The sequence below is a fragment of the Tamandua tetradactyla genome, chromosome 9 (genome assembly GCF_023851605.1).
Source record: "Tamandua tetradactyla isolate mTamTet1 chromosome 9, mTamTet1.pri, whole genome shotgun sequence".
NCBI lineage: Eukaryota > Metazoa > Chordata > Mammalia > Pilosa > Myrmecophagidae > Tamandua > Tamandua tetradactyla.
Window position 1 is genome coordinate 44,527,783 of NC_135335.1, and position 22,530 is coordinate 44,550,312.

A 22,530-nucleotide genomic window follows, 5' to 3' on the forward strand; every position below is an offset into this window, starting at 1 on the left:
TGAAGACTCAGAGCCACTGACTTCTCCCCTAGAGCTCCTTCTAACACACTTTGGGTCAGAGATCACCACCCAAGGAGGGCAAAGAGCACCTGTGATCCAAAACACTCGTGCTGACTGTTTCATACAACTGGACTTGCCCTTTCTGCTTCAGCCTCGTCTGAGAAATAACTGCAGCTTCCAAGGGCATGAGGCAGCCCAGCTCAAATTCCCTGAGTGTGGGCTACAGGTTAGGAAAACTTAGAAAACAATCTGCAAGGAATGTAAATTCCATGAGGGCAGGGACCTTGTCTGTCTGGTTCATCACTAGAGCCCCTGCGCCTGGAATAGCTCCTACCCCTGAAAGTATTCAAGGAATATTTACTGAACAACAATTAAAAAAAATAAAAGAATGTATGTAGGGGATCAAACAGATGGTAAGAAACAGTTGCCTATGTTTGCTTCATCTGTAAAATGGAGGCAATAATCTGCCTTTTACTGTTGTTTTGATTTAGCTCATAAACTCCATGAGGACAGGGCTTGTATATGTTTTATTTATACACTGCTATCAACAGCATTTACCATATCTCTAGCATTTAAATCAGTGCCTGATACAGTGTCATAGTTGGTGCTTAGTAAATATTTACTGGCTGAACAGATGAGAATGAAACATCTGGGTTTCAGTGAATGTCCACACATAAATAGGATCCAAGATAGCAGTGTGGTTAAAAGCAAGGACATTTTAAAAACTTTTTTGTTGTTAAATATTAACATATATACAAAGAAATAAAAAGCAATAATTTTCAAAGTACACTTCAAGAAGTAGAAACAGAACAGATTTCAGAGTTTGTTTATGGGTTACCCTTCCACTATTTCAGATTTTTCCTTCTAGCTGCTCCAAAACACTGGAGGCTAGAAGAAATTTTCTTTTCTTTTTTGTGAAAAATAACACATATACAAAAAGGCAATAAATTTCATAGCACAGGGCAACAATTAGTTGTAGAACAGATATCAGAGTTTGGTATGGGTTACAATGCCACAATTTTATGTTTTTACATTAAGCTGCTCTAAGATACTGGAGACTCAAAGAAATAGCAATATAATGAGTTAGCAATCATATTCATTTGTTAAACCCTACCTTCTCTGTATAACTCCACCATTACCTTTGATCTTTCTATCCTACTTTTTAGGGGTGTTTGAGCTATGCCCATTCTCACTTGTACATGTTGGAAGGGGCTGTCAGTAATAATGGGATAGGGGGATGGAACTAGTGGATGTCCTGGAGAGGGTGGCCCAAGAGCAAGGGATATGAAACCAGACTTTAGCTCTGCCATTGATTAGCTATGTGACCTTGAAAAAGTCTCTGGGCCTCAGTTTCCCAGTGCGCATCAAGAGGAGAGTCATCATCTCTACATCAGGGCGTTTTGAGGATTAAGGTCTTGCATATCAAGAGTTTAGCATGGTGCCAGGAACAAAATGCTACAAGGTTACTAAAGTTCTAACGTGTCTAAAATGAGGGAGCATTTTTTAAGGGCTATTTTTCTCCAAAAGAACTTTTATCTCGGGGACTTCCCAAGGGAACCCAGAAGTTGTTCTGAAAAATGAGGCCATTTGGAAAAGAAATTCCTATCACATCTGCTGACTGCATCTCAGATGCCCTTTGAGCATGCAGGGCAGCTATTTATCCCTCAGATGTTTTATCCTGGTACCTCCAGACTCACCTTAAGGTCAGGAGGCCTTGGTCTCAGGTGCCCTGGTCTTCAGCAGCCCTTTGAAGTCGGGATGTGTCTTTTCTTGTCTCATGTTTGGCCCAGCCTCAAAGCGAACAAGCAGTCTGTCCCTGAACCAGGGTGAAGTGGCTGCTTGTGAGATCCTCAGTGGAGATTGTGAATGAAATCTAGTCCTCCAGCAAAAGCAGCCAAGAGATAAAGTGACCTCCTGAGTTCCGCCATCCCTACTGAGGTCAGTCCTCCCTTATCAATGGATAGGTTCCAGGTCTGCATCTTGGCCAACATAAGTATGTGTTAATTTTTGCCTTCAAAAATTTGCTCATTATCAGGTGAAGATTCTGGGGCTTTGAAAAGGAGCAAAGAGGCCGATCTTCCAGTGGACTGTGGGAGGAGGCAGAATGATTTAGAGGGGCCTCTTACACAGCTTGGCTAGGAAGAGTCAGAGGACAAAAATAAGTAGAATGCAAGGCACAGACAAGGCCCTCAATTCACAAAAACAGTTATTATGTTGCTCTGAGAATAAGGACCTACCTTTGGAGAATTTTCTGGAGCTGAAGTTTTCTCAGGGCTCACTATCCAGTGGTGCTCCTCCCCAGTTGCTCCTCTCCAGAACAGTTTCCTCAAATATGTGTATATGTGAGTGTCTATAACTAGTTGGCACGCTTTCATTCATTCATTCATTCATTTGAAGACATGCAGTGAAGCCCAGTGGTTAGGAATGCACATGGGAGAGAGACTGCTGGAAGATATTCTTGCCACTTACCAACTGTGCGAGCTCAGATAAGTTACTTACCTTTTCCTGCCTCCCCTCTACATCTCTAAAGTGATAACAATATACCAACATCATAAGGCTGTGGTGAGTTGGTTAAATGAATATTCATAAAGCACTTAGAGCAGTGCCTAGCATATAATAAGCATTCAGTTAATAAGATATGGTTCTTCAAAGGCATTATGCCAAAACTAAATGTCAACAAGTAGGGCGGGGGGTAGGGCATGGGGAAAGGGTATGGATTCTGTGAGAAAGAAAAGGAAATGCTTTCATATAGATTATGGTGGCAAAAGCATGTCTATCTGCTTAGGCTGGATTGTATCATGTACGAATAAAATTGTTAAAAAATAAAAAGAAAGAAACAAGTGCTAGAGAAAATGTGGAGAAAGAGATGTACCTATTCACTGTTGGTAGGGAAGCTAAGGGGTGCAGCTCCTTGGAGGGCAGCTTGATGGTTCTACAGGAGGCCAGGGGTGGGGCTGCCATATGACCTTTCAACCCTGTTGCTAGGTATATACCTGGAGGAACTGAGTGTGGGGACACGAATGGACACTTGCATACTAGTGTCTATGGAGGCAGTGTTTGTGAGCCACAATGGATGGAAGTGGCCTAAGGGTACAACGACTAGGTAATAGAAGGGGGAACTGTGGTGCATACACACAACAGACTACTGAGCAGCTGCAACAAGGAATGAATTTTGTGAGGCATATAACTAGGTGAATGAACCTTAAGGAGAGTATGTTGAATAAAATATCAGAAACAAAGAGACAAACATTATCATGCCTCACTCATATGGATTAACTACAATACACAAACTGGGAGAATTGAAGTTGAAAGCATGGGTTATCAGGCTGTGACCTATTGTGAAGGTTCCTAGATTGTAAGTTCTTACAACAGTCACACGTATTTAGGAGGTGTAACTGATATCTCTAAATTCTGAGATACTGAGCTGTTTGTGTATAACTTGGTCATCCCTGAAACTTTGGGCATTTATGTGACATCTGAGACTCAGAGTTAGAGCACTGAAGCTATGGAAGTCTCAGCAGTACTCCATGCAGGAATTGTTAAAAAAGATGAGAAAGGGACCAGACTTCATCTGGAGACACGGATGAAGCTGATCTGGAGAGGATTAAGGTGAGTCAAAATACTGAGTAAAGGATGATATGGCCCATATTTTCAAACTTCAACTTCTGTATGAGATCAAAGGGAGAGATGTTTATTTGGTGCAAAATTTATATTTTGGGTAGAACATTATCAAATTTAACTTGTATGGTCAGTTTACTTGAGCTCCATAATTACATGGAATCTTGAATAGGGCACGAGATCTTGTTGGTTTGTACAGGTTAGTGTGATGCCCCAACATATACCAGAGTAATTTGAACAGAGAATAAAAAGGTATTTGCAAAGTCCCCTTGGAGAACTGGGGAGAAAGGAGGAAATATTCAACTTCTACATCTGGAGAATTCCTGATATTCTCACAAGCAGTGGGGACAAGCAATTCAATAGGCTGAGCCCTCAGTCTTGGGGCTCACCCCTACGAAGCTTATAGAAGCTAAGCCTATTGATAATTATGCCTAAGAATCATCCTCAGAGGACCTCTTTTGTTGCTCAGATGTTGGCCCCTCTCTAAGCCAGCTTGGCAGGTGAACTCGCTGCCCTCATCCCCTATGTAGGACATGACTCCTAGGGGTGTATATCTCCCTGGCAAAGTGGGACAGAACTCCTGGGATGAGCCACAACCTGGCATCATGAGAAAGTCTTCTTGACCAAAAGGGAGAAGAGAGAAATGAGACAAAATAAAGTCTCGTGGCTGAAAGATTTCAAACAGAGTTGGGCAGTAATCCTTATGCATTATATAGATATCTCTTTAGTTTATGGTGTAGTGGAGTGGCTAGAAGGAAGTACCTGAAACTGTTGAGCTGTGTTTCAGTAGCCTTGATTCTTGAAAAGACTGTATAACTATATAGCTTTTACTGTGTGATTGTGAAAACCTTGTGTCTGATGCTCCTTTTATCCAGGGTATGGACAGACGAGTAAAAAAATATATGAAGAAGAATAAAAAATAAATAAATAATGGGGGAAGATGAAGGGTAAAAATTGGGTAGATTGAAATAGTGTGGGTCAATGAGAAGGAGGGATAAAGGGTATGGGATATGTAAGTTCTTTTTTTTTTTTTTATTTCTTTTTCTGAAATGATGCAAATGTTCTAAAAATGATTGTGATGAAAAATACCCAACTATGTGAAAAAAAAGATATGGTTCTTACTCTTTTCGGCAAACATTTATTGATCATCTAATTTTTGCCTAACACTGTACATACAACTATTATGAGGGCATTTGAGATAAAAGGTAGTCCCCTCCTTCCCACACTCACACTTAGATTCCAACCAACCCTGGGTTATTCCTTCCCTAATCTGGACTTGAACTTCCAGAATTACTTCTGTGGCTCTACTAGTTACACATAAAGACATTTCTTTGTCTCTCAGCCTCACTTTCCTCAAATGTAAACTCCTGCCTTGTAGAGTCTACAGAACAAAACCATGGAGGCAAGGTTCAGGGAGGCATTTTGGAGACTCACATGCTTTGGGTCAGAATAAGGAGTGAGGATGGGCTTCCTCAATTCCACCCAGAGTCCCGCAAGTGCTCAGGGCTGCCTCTGGGTTCCTGACACAAGCACACACTCCAGTGTCACATGAGTGGATTAGTAAACGGGGGCTGAGGTTTACACCGTGGATCCTGTAGGAGTCAGAACTCTTGTGACCTCAGGCCACAGAAATCCTTCTGCAGCCAGCCTAGACAAAAAAGAGAAATGTGGTGTGATGAAACTGGGGGTGACCCATGCAAACACAGGAAAAGCAGAGGTGCAGCTAAGCCGCAGGCCAGCCGAGGGGTTCTCTCCCTCTCGGGCTCTCTCCAGGAGACAGAGGAGGGCAGGGGAGGGGAAAGAAGGGGAGAGGCGGGAAGAAGCCCAGGGAATATCTGGCGCTGCCCTCTTACCGCACGTAACACTTTTGTTGTGTTCTGGACCAAGTGAATGTCACTCCCCCAATTAGATCATAAACTCCACAAGAACGAAATCTGTGTCCTGTACTCTTCATTCTCTTCTCTTGCCTCTGCCCCCGCCCACCGCTCACACAATGGCAGCATCGAGCACTCCTCTGGCCATACGTCATGGAGAAGAGGTTAAAGGGCTGAGGCGTCCAGGCGGAAGGATTTGCCCAGGGTCACAGAGCTCTAGCTAGGACCCCGGCCCGCCTGAGCTGCGTGTCCTGATGTCTTCCCGTTTCTCCTCCGGTGACAGGTACAAATCCTATAACCTGGCCACTGCCTGCCTCCCCAGGCTTATCTCACACATTCCGTACACCTCCAAGGTGGTTATTATTTTCACCGTTGTTCTTATCGTCTCCTGGGGCGCCCACGCGGATCCACTTCCCTTTCATTAGAGATGAAGGAATTTTTATATCCTCTATGGTCACCTTTCCCAAATCCGCCTCCCTCCCAGCCACTCCAGGCCACTCCAGGCCCTCTGCCCTTGGCGTTTCCTCTGCCTAGAACATCAGCCTCCTCCCCTTCCCCACCTCCAAGCCAGAAAACTCCTATTTATCCTTCCTGTCTCAGGGAAGCCTTCCCTGAATGTCCCGGCCCAAGCCAGGCTCCATTTCTTCATTCATGTTAGTCTCTGTGTAGTTATCTGGTTAGTTTCTGTGTCCCTCTCCGGCTTTCAGCTTCCCGAGGATAGAAACGTGTCTGTTCCCAAAGCTAGTAACTGGCATACAGAGGGTAGCAATAAATAATCATGCTCTGAATCAATAAACAACTGAGTTATTAATCTTTGCTAATCACAAAAATGAAGAGGAGGTTCTGAGCAAGGGCCCAGAGGCAGAGAGGTTGATATGTCCTCCAGAGGGAAAGAATTTGCTCTGCAATCCACTGAGGGCAACCCTCCCCCCCAAAACCCCGCCCTCACACGCCCTCATGCCCTTTGACTCATGCCCTTTGACTCATGGTCACTGCCTCTCCCTCCCACCCAGGCACTCAGGGAGAATCCATCTCAACATGGCTCTGCAGGGAAGGCCGGAGGTGAGTCAGAAAGGATGGTAAGGTGCACTGCTCTGAAACCGGACCCCTGGCATCAAACTGGGGGAGCAGGTTCACGTAAGGAGACAGAGCGTGCTTTAAAATTCAAGGGACCCGAGCATCATCTTTCAGGAAAGCACCACTAGTTGGTAAGGGGCCAAGCGTGCCCCGAGCTCCAGGTCTCCAGGGTTGCCATGATAGCAGAGCCTGCAAAAGATAACAGGGAAGCCTTACTTTATCTGTCCCCCCCCCCACCCCCGGACCATTCTGAGCAGAATTGTGCAGAAGAAAGGTTAAGAGACTTGACCTTTGTGGCCTTGACTTTCCCGTGTGTGGGCGGGGAGACACCTGGTGGGACCCTCATCTGGCTGAAAATTAAGCTGCTCAACCTGCCCCCGCCCCACAGAGGAATTCCAGCCCCCAAGCTTCCCAGGGGCTCTTGGGAACACCTCATAGGCAGCAGAATCCCCAGGGGGAAAAATCAAGGCCTCCCAAAGCCCAGACCAGCACAAGGGCCCAGCTGGAAAAAGTGACTTGGAAACCAGTCACAACGTTTTTCCCCAGTGAAAGGCTGACTCATTGCAACAGGCCTGGGCTGGCTCGGACTCGGGCCAGTGGCTTGGAACATGCTTGGACAGTGAGCGCCTTGTCTGAAAGGCTGGTCCGTGAGAAGTCACGGGTCAGGGGAGCCCAGGCCACTGCCCTGGGAAACACCCTGGCCATAGCCACAGGAGCCTCAAAGGCTGAAGGTCCCAAGCTCCCTCCTCCTGCACACACAAAGGCCTAGCGAAGCACAGGCTGCAGCAAGTCTAGGGAAGCCCTAACCCCTCCGGACAATTTAGCCCTAATGTCCTGAGGCACATCTACCACGGTGCCCACTTCCCAACTGAAACATACACTGAGAACAACACTAAATTTAAAGTAAATGGAGAGAAACCCAATAAGGCCTTGGTTTTCCAAGTGAGATGGTCTCAGCCCCTTTCTTGGAAATATCAAATAGAAATCATTTTCCAAATTTTAGGGGCAATGGGAGCAGCTGGGGGCTGCTTCGGCAGTGCCCTAAGTGCATCCTCGGTCTGCCTAGTGGGTAATTCAGCACTGTGCACATAGTTGGGAGTTTGTGTCTGATGGATTCCTCCAGACCCTCTTCGCTCCTCATGCCATTGTCCCTTTTGGCACCCAGGGCTCTTCAGCCAGAACTTTTGAGTCATATGTAGGTTTAAACCCTGGCTGTGCCACCACACACCTTGGGTAAATCATATAATTGAGTCTCAATTACTCTAAGTGTAAAATGGAGATTACACAAACTGATGCATGCATAGTGCCTAGTACTATACTTGGCACAGTCTGGAATATATACAAGATCTCTTCTAGCTTCGCCTTTTCTCCCATATAAACCCTCTTCAGGAAAGAACTTTATGTTGGTCATTTGCACTTTAGTGTGAATAAGTTCTGGCAAATGTCATTCCTTCATTAATTAATTCAACAAATGCCTGCGCATCTACCTAATTGGAGCTATGTGCTGTATATTCTACATACAGATTTCTTTTCATTCTCACAACAATCTATAGGAGACCACTTATATTCTTATTGGGTGGTTGAGGAAACTGAGACTCAGGTGAAAGAACTTTCCCAAGGTCACACAACAGAGCCTAGATTCACTAATTCATTCAGGAACTTGGATTTCTCAATACTGGAGACATGGCAGTAAATGAGTTGGAGCTCCCAACTCAAGGCCTTCATGGGCTACTGAGTACTTACAACTTTGTCATAGCTCTAACTGTTAACATCCCTTTCAAAAGTTTCTATGTGCATGTGGGCAGGCAGAGCCTTTCCCAGATCCTTGCAATCACCATTGGAGGAAATTACCTTCCCCTGTTTATATGGCTGGCCAGTCCCACAACTGAGATGGCAAAAACCAAAAAAAACCTCTTGCCTGTTATTTCCACATCATTTCCTGGGGCTTTGCTGAATGCAAATTTCCAAGAATATCTCAGAATACCATTCTTGTCTTTCCCTTGCATTTTATGATAATATATAGAACAGAAACAACACATTTGTTGTGGAAGAAAGAATAGAAAAGCAAACAGTTCTAAAGCAACGATATTTCTAAGTCCTCCCAAGATGGTTAAAAGTTTGTTGTATTGCCTGCCAGACATTTTTTCTATGCAAATATAATACAGTTAATAATGAAAATAATAATGACGACACTAACTATAGTTAACTCAGACATGGGGCTTCCTTTGTGCCAGACACTGTTCTAAGCATTTTAGGCACTTTAACTTATTTAATCTTCACAACTCAATAAACTGATCATTATTGCCCTCATTTTACAGGTATGGAAATTGAAGCAGACAGAAAGAATATTTTAAAGTATACATATTATGTTTTCTTAAAAAAATAGCATAATTCTAAACATACTGTTTTGTGACCTCCTTTTTATCCCTTAATAATAGAAAAATAATAATAAAAATACTTTTGCACAACAAGTTTTATGACTATTTAGCATTCCAGTATTTGCACATGCTGTAAGTTATTCAACCTCCTTGGGGGCCATTTTTCTGATTTTCAGTTTTTTTAAAATATGAATGACCCAGAGATGTGATTCCTGGAGTTTAATCTTTGAAAACCTGGTTAATAGCTTCCTTAGGATCAACTTGGAAGTGGAATCACTCGGTCTTCTAACATCTCCTGCAAAATGCCTTCCAGTAAAGGCAACTCCCCTGGGATGCTAAAGGAGTGTGGACTATCCGGGCCCCACGGGGGACAGTTTGACATATCCATCAGAATGACAGCTGAGCATATCATCTAACCCAGCAATCCTACTTTGGGAGTTTATCCCATAAATACCATTACACATATGCAAAATGACTAATGTATGAATTTATTCATTGCAGTCCTGTGGGTAATAGCAAAAAATAAGAGCTAACCCAAAACACCCATAATAGGGAACTGGCCAAATAAATGATAGTACATCTATACAATGAAACACTCTGCAGCTGTAAAAAAAAAAGAATCAAAAACCTTTCCTTATATTCATGTGGCTAGCTCCTCAAGATACTCATAAGTTAAATAATACATGAAGAATAGTGTGACTAGCATGCTATTTTTATGTTGGGAAAAAAGGGGATGAACATGCTCATATTTGCATGTACGTGCCTAAATAAACTCTCAAGGACATTAAAACAGTACCTGCCTGCGTATTTGTGGGTGAGTTTGGTGGGAGAAGCCAGGGGAGGGTGGAGGAGAGGGTGGTAGGGTTGGAAAGGGATGAAAGGGCACAGGCAAGCAAGATTTTCCACTGATAACTTTTTAGGCTTTTACATCTTAAAACCATTCCAGACTCTTAGGCAGAAAATTAAAGTTTAAAAAAAATTGCCTTCCACCATTGTTAAATTTTGGGGGTGTGTGATAATGCTATCATGGTAATTTTTTAGAATACTCTTTTAGAGATACACACGAAAAGATTTACAGATGAAATTATATGATATCTGGGATTTGCTTCAAAATAGTATATATGCAGAGGAAGTAATGGGGACATGCATTACATATGAAACTGAATTGGCATGAATTAGGGGGTGATATAAGGAGGGTTCCTTATGCTATTCTGTCCATTTTTGTATATGTTTAAATTCTCTATAATAAAAAGATGATAATATATTAAATATTTTGTTTAAAATGTTAAGAAATACATTTTCCTTTTCTGGAAAGGAAGAAGTTTTCCCTTCTTTTCCCTATCTTGAATTCCCTTGAGGTTCTTACCTGCCGCACCCCTCCTCCCCATGCATATCCCATTCACAATGTGGTATCGAAAAAACAAGACAGGATTTGCCCTTCAAATAAATAACACAAGTTTCCTCACCCTTGTACTCCCAAAGATGGAGGGGGAGAGGGGGCGCCGTAGAGAACAGGGTCAGAACTCAGGAATACAGCAGAGGCTGTCCGCCCCCATCCTTTTGGCTCAAGCCTGAGCTAAGCCCCCCTCCCTCGCAGCCCTCCAGTGCCCTGCTGTCCCATCTCAATGTCTTTGCTAAGATTTCCTGGGAAGGGAGGGCCCCATCTATAGCGGAAGACACCTTCTGGGCCCCAATCCAGCCACATCACAAGACTGGACGGTCCAGCCGCGACAAACATGTCAGTGGCTTCCATAGCCAATGGGAGAGGCTGCGCCGTCTCATGTTCTGCTGTGGTAGTCAGGCCAAACAGATGGCTTGGGGTAAACAGGGGGGTGGTGCTGGCGGGGGGTGGAGGTGGTGGCTTTGGACGGCCTCAGCCTCCCTCTGGTTCCTAGAGGGAGGGGTGAGGTGAAGGCACTGCATGAGGAAGGGGCTGTAGTTTGGTGCCTCCCAAAGTGGTTTGTGACTTTCTCTTTTTAAGCGACAGAACTCTGGCTCAGGCAAACCATTACAATATATGAGGCAGCTAAAAAGAAAGCTGCTCCAGCCGAGGAGGCTTCCCTCCCTCTGTGCCACGTGGCACCTCAGGGAATTCTGGGTCTTGGGAGAACACCGCTGATCCCTTTAACACATGTTTTTTTTGTATGAAATCACTTGGGAACTCAACACATTCTCTTTCCTCTTTGAGCCTCATGGTGGGCTCCAGACGCCTGAGGAGAAAGCTGGCGGCCTGTCAAGCTCCAACCTGGGATACTGGCCCCATTCCACAAAGAGAACTGGCCTTTGCTTAGCCCTCAGCAGCCAGATCCTGGGGCAAAGGCTCCAGGGGAGAGATGGGCCAGGGTATGGGGTGGGATAAGGCAACCCAAGGAGAACAGGGGCTGCAGTGGCCTGGTCTCTGAGCTCTCCAGATTCCCTTCCAACAAGAGAGCTTAGAACCCAGGCTCAGCCTACTCCCTCCAGCTCAATGGCCTTGCCTCAAGGGACGCATATGTCGCCACTGCCCCAGGCCCCTCTCTGCCGCTGCTTTCCTAACCTTGAGAGGTGAGAAAAGGGGTGCCCTTCATCCCTCACCCCAGAACACTTCAACATCGAGTCTCCCTAAATCCAGAGCCTGGTTCTCAGTATAGTCAACCTAGGCCCCTATAGTCTGGCTGGTTTAGTTTCTTTGCCTAGAGAATGGGCCCATTTCTTGACTGTGGAATGTTTTGTGGGGGTATTTTTATAGACTCTAATAAGGAGCTGGGCCAAATAACTTTAATTATTCCAAGCCTCAGTTATGTCATTTGTACAATGGGGATAGTAGTTTCTACCCTGCAGGGCCATTTTGACAATTAAATGAGGTAATGCATGTGAAAGCCCACCAACACAGGAGCTCAGGTGACAAACAGTTCCACACCAAAGAAAGGGCACGGTTGTGCCCCTTACCTGCTGTATCACCTGAGATAAGTCATTTCCCCCATCTGAGTTTCAGTTTTCTCATCAGTACAAAGGGCATGTTAGTGTTCAGCCTTCATAGTTGCTGTAGGAAATAGAGACAATTCATGTAAAGAGTGTAATGAAATATCTGGAATACAGAAAGTGTTCAGAATATGATAGCAAGAGTTGCTATTATTGTTGCTTTTAGTATTATTATAGAAGGGCAGTGTGGTTTTGTAGTTAAGCATCTGGACTCTGGAGCCATAACTGCCTTGATTTATACTCCGATTCACTACTGGAGCTGTGTGACACTGAGTGAGTTACTTAACTTCTCAGTGCCTACATTAACTGTGTAAGGGGAATAATAATAGCACCTACTACTGCTAGCAGTAGCAACTACCTCAGGCAACTGGCTGCGAAAATTCGAATTATTTCATGTGGAATGCTTTGAAAAGCGCCTGGCAAACAGTAAATGCTACAGTTTGCTGTTGTCAGTAGTAGCCTCAGTATCGATATTATTACTAATACCCAGGGTCCGTGAAAGTCTTCGCCTTGGATCCAGTGAAGAGATCCACATCTAACAGACCCACCAGCCTACTGAACGTTTAGCCAATCAGAAGCTGTGTGTCCTTGGGTAAGTTCACTCCCCTCTCTGAGCCTGTTTTTATCGATCTACAAAACGGAAATTATAATAAAACCCACACTTGTACTTCTAGGCTGTTAGGCAACATTAACGAGGGATGACCTAGGGAGCGCCTACCTTCTAGGTAATTAGGCTCCTGCGCCGATGTCTTGCCGAAACCCAGCTCCGGACCCTGCCCGGCCCTGCATCCCCACCCCCACACCCCCCAGCCCCCTCCCCTGCGGGAGAGGGCTCAGAGTCCCTCCTGCCGGGCTGGGGCGGGAGGTGGCGGTGGGGACTGGTGGCAGGAGGGCAGCCCGGCGCCCGCTGCCAGGCCCTATTTCTGGGGGCCGAGCGATCCCGAGGCCGTGCCAAGCTTCCCCCGGGATCAAGTTTCTGCTGACGCGGTGCCAGGCACGTCTGCTTCCAGGAACCGGCAGCCGCATTTAGCCGCCGGCCGCACATGAAAGGGCTGCAGTCGGAAACGTGACGTTGCGTCAACAGGCGAGGCAGGTCAGCGCTGGGTGAGACCATCCCCGCGGGCCGGCGGAGCTGGGAGGAGCACGCCCTGTCTGAAGGCGGTCGGATCCCCAGGCCTCCCCTCTCCCTGCCACCTCTCCTTGGCCCCAAAGCCGGTGCCTCACCCCCTCACTCGTACACACACCCCGTTTCAAACAGAGGTCCTCTTTGTTCTGGATGGGCAAAAGGCTGGGGGGCAAGCCCCTCCTCTGCAAGCGCTTGGATCCTGCTGAAACAGGGCTGAAATGGAGGTCAAGGGCAGCCAGAAAGCAAAACAGAGGCAGAGGGGCCGCTGCAACTTGTGGGGGTGTTTGATAGCAACGGGCTCTGGTAGGGGGATTCTAGGCTGACTATGTGTTGAACCCTCAAATCTTTTTTCACTTCAGGTTGGTCGAACCACTTCCTTCTGTCCCAACAGCTACTCCTTGAGTCACCGCCCAAGAAAGAGAAGGGCATGCAAAGGAGTTTTGGCCTTGATTTCAATCCCTGGCTCCATCAGCAGGATAAACTTGACTTCCTTGGGGTTGTTATTTGCTTTTGTTTTTTTTTTTTTCAGAAAAAAAAATCTAGCAACTTGTAAAGGAACTCAGGGGGTCAGCAGGCTGGAATCTCAGAGACCCAGGCCCTGGGAACCTGGGTGAAGCAGGGAACTACCAAATTTGCCAACCACCTGCTATGGGACCATGTGAGAAGGGCTCAGAATTCTCATTCAACTGAGTGGAAAACAGGCTCAGAGAGGGAAAATGATGAATCAGCAACCCATTGATACCAAAGATAGGAAGAGATCAGATCTAACTCCTGGCCTGGACTCCCTGGGACAGCCCACCACCCGGGCAGTGTGCTGCCCAGTTGTGCCTTTTAGCCTGTGCATTCTGCATCTCTCACTAGCACGCAAAGCTCACTCCTGCCTGCTGGCTCATCAGGAGACAGGGAAGGTGACATTTGCAGTACACAGTCATCAAGGGCAGGTGGTGCCTCTCCCTGGCTGAGAAACCCCTGGGAGCAGGTTCCCTCCATGGGCTCCAGACAAGCGGAGGGTTCTGGAAGATGTGGAGGCCTTGGGGTGCTGGAGCGTTTCCAGCCAGGCACCAGCCATCAGGAAACATCAGGACACCTCTGAGAGGGAGGCTCCAACAGGAACGCTGCAAACCAAGGTGGGGGGTGGGGGTGAGGCAAAAATATTTGACCAGGTCATTTCCCACTTCTTTTCCCATGGAATTTAAAAAAATTTTTTTCACAAGGGCACTTGACTAAGGAACAGCAATATTTATTCATGCACAAACACACCCAGTGAGAGGAAGTCCAGGAAGGATGTAGAAAATAATTATGGAATGTTGCCTTTAGCAGCAATAAGACAGGATATGGCAAATCCATTAGATCTTGCTAGATTTGAAAATGTTCATTGGCCTTGGCGAAGAGATGCTTTCCCCAGCGTCAATTATTATTGCATAATAATCCATTAAATCTTTTCTCAATGTGCCTATCCCTCCAGCAAGCTTCCCAGACATCCCAGCTCACAACTTCATACCCTGGTTTTCTGTCAAGCTGTAGGACCATGACTAAAACAGACTGAAAGAAAAAAAAGTATTTTTTTTCTTGGAATATGATTGTGAACCCTCAGCAACGGTTAGCTTCAAAAAAAAAAATTAAGCAAATATTTACCTACTAAGTTGACTAAGCTTATTCTTACTGACTACAAAGCACACGAGACGCGGAATGAAATTATACCAAGATGAAATGGTTGTTGAAGGGGACAGCGGCATCGCATAATCGAGTCACTTAAAAAAAGGCAGGAGACCGTCTTTCTCTTCCACAGGAAAAGGATTATTTTATTAAGTATTTTAAAACAACTACTTAACATTTACTCATAGATAAAAATATTTACAATTTCACACCTTCAGGAAGGCTCCAAAATATAAACACTGTACCTCTCCCTAGAGAAAAAAAAAATTATTCTTCTCTTCAAAAACAGGAATACATTCATTTTTCTCGCTTTGTGGATCAAATAATTATGCAAATAAACATCTGAAACGTTTTCCTTTTTAATATATTTATATAATATATATTTATAACAGTTTTACAAATAAAGGCAATAACTTTATACCAAAATAAAAACAGGAAAAGAAAAAGTTCAAACACAGTCGGCCATCAAGCATAGTGCATTTTGAGAAGCTGGTGCAGGGCTAGCTGGACAATTCAGTAGAACAAGTACTCTGGACCAAAAATAAAACTTCTCTGAAGGAGACAGAATTGTTTTTAGCAGTAAGGACACTCCATATGCCATTGGGCAAGAGGAATTAGGCTAGCAAAAGGAGCTGGCGGTGGCAAGGGTTGGTTAGGCCTTTGAGAAGCCAAGCCTGGTTAAAAGGAGTTTTAGGATAGAAATTAAAACCAAGTCTAGCTCTGTTGATTGAAGGTAGCAGTTTATTATTCAGCTTTGTGCACTTGGGGGTGCCAGGGACTTGTACCTCTGCATCTCTCAGACCCTCGTTTGGTTTCCTGGACAGCAAGAACTAGTAACAGGTGCCAGAAGCCCAAGGAACTCCTCCCCTCATTCCCTGGCAGCTCAGCTTATTACAAGGGGGAGCTTTTCATTTCCTAAATAAGCTAATCACAAGGAAAGCCTGAGCAGGAAACTACATTCTCTATATTCATCTGAGGTAAGGGTGGGGAGTAAACCTGACGGAATTCTCCCCAAACCACTACCATGCAATGCCAGTGTCTGCTACCTCACCACTTTAGCAGAATCACACCCAAGCTCAGTGTGGCTGCCCTCTCCCTGTCTGGTGAGTCACACAGACAATAAAAGGAGAAGGGTGGGGTCCTAACAGCTGGCCGGGAGCTGCACTCTGGAAAGCCCTCTTTTGAAAGTACCTTTTTCTCAAAGCCACAGACCTGGCTCCCAAACTGAAGAGTGACTCACAGAACAAGACTCTGAGGCTTTTGAAAATCCAGCTGGTTTGTATCAAAGGGGGCTGGCTATTCTCTGGATGGGGAAAAGCCCAGAAGTGTGCTACTGTCCCCTTTAAATCTGCTGATGTCAGGCAATCCTTCATGTCTTACTTAAGTAGCCAAGAGGAGTTTTATGTCCTGTACCCACACTCAGGCACACAATGCACATGCACACATACTCACACACGCACACACACACACAGACCCCCTGAAACTTCTATCCACATCTCAGATCATTTCGGCATAAACATTGGAACAATCTCGCTGCACTTGTAAAAACATTTCTTTTTTTTAAGGAGGGAGGAGTAGGGAAGCGAAGCAGCAAGATCCCCTGAAAAGTTTAGTCTTTGGTTTCCAAGTTTAAAGGGGGGATCTGTTTTAGAGCTTGGAGCAGAGCAGAGGAGTCAATGGATGAATGGGCTGGCAGGGGAGAAGGGAGTCTCTGGGGCATGAGCAGGGGGGCCGAGATCTTGTCTGGGTTCATGAAGCTTGTGAGGGCTGCAGTGGAGGCGTTGAGGCCAGGGTATAACACCGGAACGGAGGTGGGATACCAGCACTTCTCCAGCATGGGCAAGTAGGCAGTTGCTGATGGTGGAATCAGATAGAAGGGCAGGCAAAAGGGAGGCTGGTGTGGGTGTGGGCCCAGGAACGGGGAGCCGAGCAGGTCACTGCTAGCGAAATGGCTTTCATCATCTGAAAGCTGCATTCTGCCCTTTTTTGTGGGGGGTTCTTCGGATTCTTGCTTAATAGAGCTGATCCTTTCTCCCATGGTGAACCTGCATCCGTGGCTGCTTTTGAAGTACGTTTGCTCGCCGCGCAAATCACCCTTCTCTGACTCTCCTCCATAGCCACTGTCTGTGTCCGTGTCACTACCACTCTGCTCCCCACTCGAGTGAGGGAAAGTCCGCTGGATGACTGGCACACAGTTTTTCCCAGGCCCTTCTAAGCCTTTGGCCAGGGAGCTGGGTTTCTCCTTGAAGTCCATCGTTTTGGGAGCCGGGTCTGCTGCCTTCCTGGAGGTACCTCCTTGCAGCAGCTCCGCAACCACACGGTGGAGGTGGGTGACAAGCTGCGAAGATTTCAGGTCCCGAGTGTTCTCGTGCTTGGCCAGGTACTGAAGCACCTCCCGGGCACACGTCTGGAAACCTGAGCAGAACATCTCTTGACCTACATCGACATTTCTCCCTGACAGCTCACCTGGGGAACACAGACCCAAAGGAAGACATTGCATAAGGCCCCATGGTTCACCTGGATACCCATATTCCAAACAGTGGGAGTTTTCCTTTTTGTTAAAAAGTAGCATTTGCAAATGTGTGTTTCCAATTCCAAAAGCAATATATGCTCAGAAAAAATGTAATAAATAAAATAAAAGTAATCCTGTCACCCTGAGATAATAAAGTTTTAAATGGCTGCACAATATCCAATCATAAAAATGAACCATAATCAACAGAGATGGAGCATTTCACCTCTTGCTGAATCTGTAGGTTGTTACAGAGTTTTCATTATAAGTGATAACAATAATGAACATTATCATAGGCTTATAAATCTAAGAATCAACTTATAAAAGAACATCAATCTCACGGTGGCAAGATGGATAGAATCCAGATAGTCATAAAGAATGAAGGAACGATATCACTCCAAACAAGTTCTTTTTCAATGACTTATAAAAGTTGCAGCCATGCCACCCTTTGCACTTTAATTAGGCTCTCCATTTCTAAGTCTTTTCCATAAATTCTATCCAGGACCCTCAGGAAATTAGTTGTGATTATCTTCCTATTTTCAAATGAGGAAACTGGCATATGCTAACTTTTGGTGATTTCCCCCCAACTTGCCCTAGAAAGGAAGAATGGAATGAGGGAGTGGGTAGGAGAATCTCTCACAAATCTGTACGGTATTATCTGGAATGGGTGAGACTAGAATGTTAGAAGGTGACTCTCATTCTCTGTAAGTAGGTAGAAACAAATGATGAAACCCCAGTGGTTTCATTACATTGTGCAATTCACCAAGATACCTAGTGGCTATTCAGGGAACCAAATGAAATGCAGGAAAAACTCCTGCTGACATACTGCCAGGACTATACCACACCCTGAACGATAAGGAAGCAAAGAAACAGGAAAATGCTGGGGCATACCCATGATCTACTCTCCAATGAAAGAAGGCTAACAAAACCAACTGTAAAACACTCACGATGCAAATTATAGGCGCTGTGGCATTTTAACGGGGAGGGGGAAAATCTCCCAGAACCCAGAAACTCTTAAGCTAGAAGGCTACTGAAATATTTTATCCTTTGACTCATGTGCATTCATGCCAGGTGGCACACAGCAGGCTTCCAAATGAAAAGGCTGACCTTTAATGAAAGATAAAACTGCATCTCCCAACAAATGTTCACAAGCAGTTTGTTGCAGGGATGTTTCTACACCAGATGTGGAAACCCACAGGTCTCTAGTTGTGCTAGAACTCTTAAGAGATGACAGCCAGACGAGGATACTCACCAGCTTGTAAACCGCTCTGCAGGGCAATAATTTTTTGTTGCTGCTGATCAATTAGGTTTGTTAGGGCTTTCACATGCTTCAAGGTAAGTTCAAGGACCACAGCTTTCTCCAAGTGACCCAAAGTCTGAAATGAAAAGAACCTTAATCAACAGTAAGGTCAAAACAGTCTTACCTCTGGGACACTTATCAACAATGAGAAATAAATATGTCTCTGAAGGGGAGAAAAATGGAATAGCCTTTCTTGGTTGCCTAAATTTAGTTTCAAGTTTGTAGATGATGTTTTTTTTAAAGCATAACAGTATTCATATGTGTCTGTGTGTGTGTTTCTGCTTAAAGAATAAAAAACGGGTGTCACCTATCTTTGGGACATTTTGGGAGTGGCAGTTATCTCAGGAGGAAGCTTTGACAGTTAAATATCTCCAGCAGCCACTGCTGACCTTAACTCAGGGGAATCCGGAGATAACATTTCTCTGCAGTGGTGTCAACCCAGGAGAAACTTCAACTGTTTGGCAGCCAAGAGGCTTTCCCTAGCTTCTTTCCTCACACCCTTTCAAAACTTCCAACTCATCCAGACTTTTTTTTTTTCCTCTCCCAATACTTTTTTTTCCGCTTTTCCCAACCGAAGGCTGCCAAACTAGTAAGCTGTTTGAAAGGTCAAGAGGTAAGAACTACACAACAAAGCAAGTTTCCTTATAAAAAAAAAGGTGGGGGTGGGCGCAAATAATTCTGCGTTTTTTAAAAAATCTGCGTTGTTTGGTCTGTTTCTCTGCTTCTTAAGTCAGGAAAACTAGCTAACCCTGAAAAGCACTAAAAGGGAAAGTCTTAAACTCTTAAAAAAATGGAGGGGAGCCAATGTTGGAGCCTATTATTTGGAGACATCCTAGTGGTTCTCACCTCATTTGCATGAGGCTTCCAGAAAATCCCAGGGCTGGGAAAGGTGGACGGAACACACTGAGCCACCGCCCGTGAATCCGGCTGTCCGGTCTGCAGTTCCCCGCAGGGCCTGCAGGCGGCGAGTGACCCCCCCCCCCCCCCGCCCACCCCCGCCCGCCCTCGCGGCAGAGGAGCTGGGTTGGAGAGGGGCCAGCTTCTCACTTACTGTAAGTTTGAGATGTTCGGGTAGGAGATCCTTCAGCTGGGCGATACACTCGTTAATGCGGTCGCGTCTCTTTTTCTCTATGAGCCGGTGCGGCAGTTTGTAGGTTTCCTGCAAGGCGCACGGGGAGACAGTGGGCGCCTGGGTAACGGGATGCGAAGCACCCCGGACGCGAGAAGGGTCGTGCAGGGGAGTAGAATCGAAACCCAGAATCACCGCCTGCCGATTTCCCCCCAAGTACTCACTAGAGGCACCGAGCCCGCATCTCGCATCCCCTCCTCCCGCTAACCTCAAAGCGAGAAAACTTTTCTTGGAAGCTCAGAACGCAGGAGGGGCTAGGGCGTCGGGTCCTCAGGGGCACGATGCGCTTACCTTGCTGTCGTCGCTCCGCTTTATTCCCCGTCTCGACTTGTACACTTGGTACATGTGTGCAAAATCCATCCTGCAGGGAGAGGTGCAAAGAAGGGTGGTGAGTTTGCCTGCGCACGGGCTGCGGCCACTCTGGGGGAGCAAGAACCCCAGGACTACTGGAGGTGCTCGAAGTTGAGAGAAAAGAACGCCGCAGAACGTAGGGCTGGAGTTAGGGTTTGAAGTGGTCAAGGGGTGCCAACTTACCCTGGTAGGTCTCCGGGCTCAAGTCCTGGCGTTTTGGACAGGCAGGCGGGGGGCGGTTGCGCGCTGGGGATACGCTCCATGGCGCGGCGAGCCGGGGCCACTACGCGCTCCTCTCTGCGCTAGCCGGGCGTCGGGGTGAAGACTGTCCTGGAGGGGGATTCGAAGGTCTCTCCTCTGGGAGTTTGAGCTCTCTGAAATCCACCGGGCTGCCAGGAGCAGCGACTTCGCGGCGCTGCTTCAGTTGGGAGCGTGCATGGCCCGGTGTTCCCGCGGTCTCTGGCTCCGGCTCTGCGCACAGACTGGTGGTGTGTGCTCCCAGTGCCGTCTGCGCCTTGCGAGCCAAGTGAATGAGAAGTGGGGCGGGCGGGGAGGCGGGAGGGAGCACGGCGCGGGGTGGGGGTGGGGGGGGGAGACGGTTAGGGCGGAGTGTGTGTGTGTGTGTGTGTGTGTGTGCGTGTGTGGGGCGAGCCGAGGAGTAATGGAGAGGCGGCGGGCTGGGTTAAAAGGGAGCCGAGTGGGTGGATTGGAGCTACGTGTTCTACCCTGTGACTCCAGGCACGTCTGGCCGCTGCCGGGGAGGGAAGGAGCGACCTGCCCGCCCTCCCCCGACTTCATCACATGAGCCTCACGTGTTGGACAAAGCTCCCGCGGCTGCGAGGGAGCCCCCACCCCCAACCCCGGCCCCCAGGTGTCTGCGGCTGCGGCCGCCTTTCCCAGAAGAGGGGGTGGCAGTGTGGCCCGGGTCCTGCCCAGCCGGGTGGGGGGCGCGAAAGGGACCGGGGAGCTGGGGGAGGGTTGGTAACGTGGGCGAACCTGCCCCAGGGAAATGAAGTAAGTTCCCGTCTCCCGGGAGGGAACGGGGGAGGACGGATCCGCCCGCGTCTGACTCAAGCCAGGAGAGGAATATCCCCTCGATCGCTCCGGCCCAACCCTCTTCCTTCTCCCCCGCCCCGCCCGTTCCGAGGAACCGGCGCTCAGCGCCGGACCCCCTCCTTTCTCCAGACGCTGGGGGTTCTTTGCGCCCCAGCTTCCCTGCCCCCACCCCCCAGCCCCGCGTCCTGGAATCGCCAGCCGTGGGGAGGGACCGAGGGGCGGGGCGGATGTCACCCCATGGGAAGCGGGCTGGCGGCCAAGCACAAGGGCAGCCGAGGCCGCCGCGGAGCACGCTGCGCGCACCTGACCGTGGAGGGTGTGCGAATGGAGCCCCTTGCTTCCCGGGAGCTCTGCTCCGGGACACAGCCTGCCGGCGGGCGGGCACCCACTTACGCATCCCACTGGGTGCCCCGATGCCCCCGCCCCCGACTCCATCTAGTTCAGCGCGGAAAGCAACCCGGCGCCGCGCATTGCGCTCCTTCCCCTCTTCCTTCCCTCCCTCTGCCCCCTCCCGAGCAGAGGCTTCCCGGGTCTCCTCCCCTCCGACTGCAACGTTACACAACTGCGGTGGCGGCGCTTGCCCTGCAGCAGCGCAGGGCGTGACGCTTCACGTGGCCGGGGCTCGAGCCGCAGCGCCGCAGGCTACGCGCTCCTGTGCGCGGGCCCTGAGGCGGAGACCCCGGGGACGCGGGGTGCCAGCCCTGGCCGGCGGTCTTCCCGCCTACAAGGAACTTCAGTGCGGCTCTTTGCGGTCAGCACTCATGGCAGGAGGAAAGAGACAAGAAAAATCTATTCGTCCATCAGAATCAGAACTTAGCATTCTTTCAGGCGACGCACATTTATTGAGCCACCTACTCTATGCCCTGCTAGAGACAGCGAAGGTGAATCAAACACTGCCCTGGAACTTACAGGGACCACCGGGAGGAGGATAAATTGGGCAATGAGGGGAAGGGAGTCCGGGGAAAATTATATTGGGACCACTGACCGAGGAAAAAGGACACAAAAAAGGTTTTTTTAAATGCCGTTTTAAAAATATGAACCAAGAGGCCCGAAGGCGTCCTTCAGCGGCCGGATACTTCTGCAATCTCACTTGGGCCGCCCGAGGCCCCCGCCTACCTGCCCCGGAAAAGTCCAGTGTCCGTGACCTTCTAATTCAGCCTGGAGCAGGGAAAACGGCTGAAACTCCAACCAAGCGGTGTGAGCCGCGCTGACATCGTCAGAGGAGGGAGCTAGTGGAAATTCATGACTAAAATAAGGCCTGGCTGGGGTTTCACTGACCTCTGCGCTCCCCTGCCCTGAAAATTCGGGTAGTTGAGAGATGACTGTAAGCCTTTCCCACCGCACCTCCGGCCAGCACCCCGCTGCTGAGTGACCTAACTGTGGGAAGGGTTGACGGAAAAAAAATTGGGGTCACTGCCGGGATTGGGTGAAGAATAGCCCCGGTGCAGTTGCGGGAGGGGGTGGGGGGAAGTCCTAATTGGCAGTGTCCTTGACA

At 47.7% G+C, this 22,530-nt stretch overlaps 1 protein-coding gene across 1 annotated transcript; it reads right to left on the reverse strand.

Moving 5' to 3' along the window:
- Positions 1–1,696: 1,696 nt before the first annotated feature.
- Positions 1,697–22,230, reverse strand: BHLHE40 (basic helix-loop-helix family member e40). The gene is made up of 8 exons (XM_077116684.1): positions 22,152–22,230; positions 20,163–20,493; positions 19,920–19,989; positions 19,551–19,658; positions 18,452–18,575; positions 12,627–17,156; positions 11,876–11,969; positions 1,697–5,266 (listed from the first exon to the last, which is right to left on the reverse strand). The coding sequence occupies exons 2-6, from the start codon at positions 20,240–20,242 to the stop codon at positions 16,300–16,302; spliced, it is 1,239 nt and encodes a 412-aa protein (XP_076972799.1). The 5' UTR covers positions 20,243–20,493; positions 22,152–22,230; the 3' UTR covers positions 1,697–5,266; positions 11,876–11,969; positions 12,627–16,299.
- Between the last annotated feature and the right edge of the window lie 300 nt (positions 22,231–22,530).

What these genes read in the sequence shown, in the direction of transcription:
- BHLHE40 (XM_077116684.1), bottom strand. Translation starts at nt 20,242, where the DNA reads ATGGAGCGTATCCCCAGCGCGCAACCGCCCCCCGCCTGCCTGTCCAAA. An exon ending in AGCGGAGCGACGACAGCAAG is followed by an intron (nt 19,659 to 19,919) that starts GTAAGCGCATCG and finishes TGCGCCTTGCAG; the next exon opens with GAAACCTACAAACTGCCGCA. An exon ending in GCAGAGCGGTTTACAAGCTG is followed by an intron (nt 17,157 to 18,451) that starts GTGAGTATCCTC and finishes TGTGTTCCCCAG; the next exon opens with GTGAGCTGTCAGGGAGAAAT.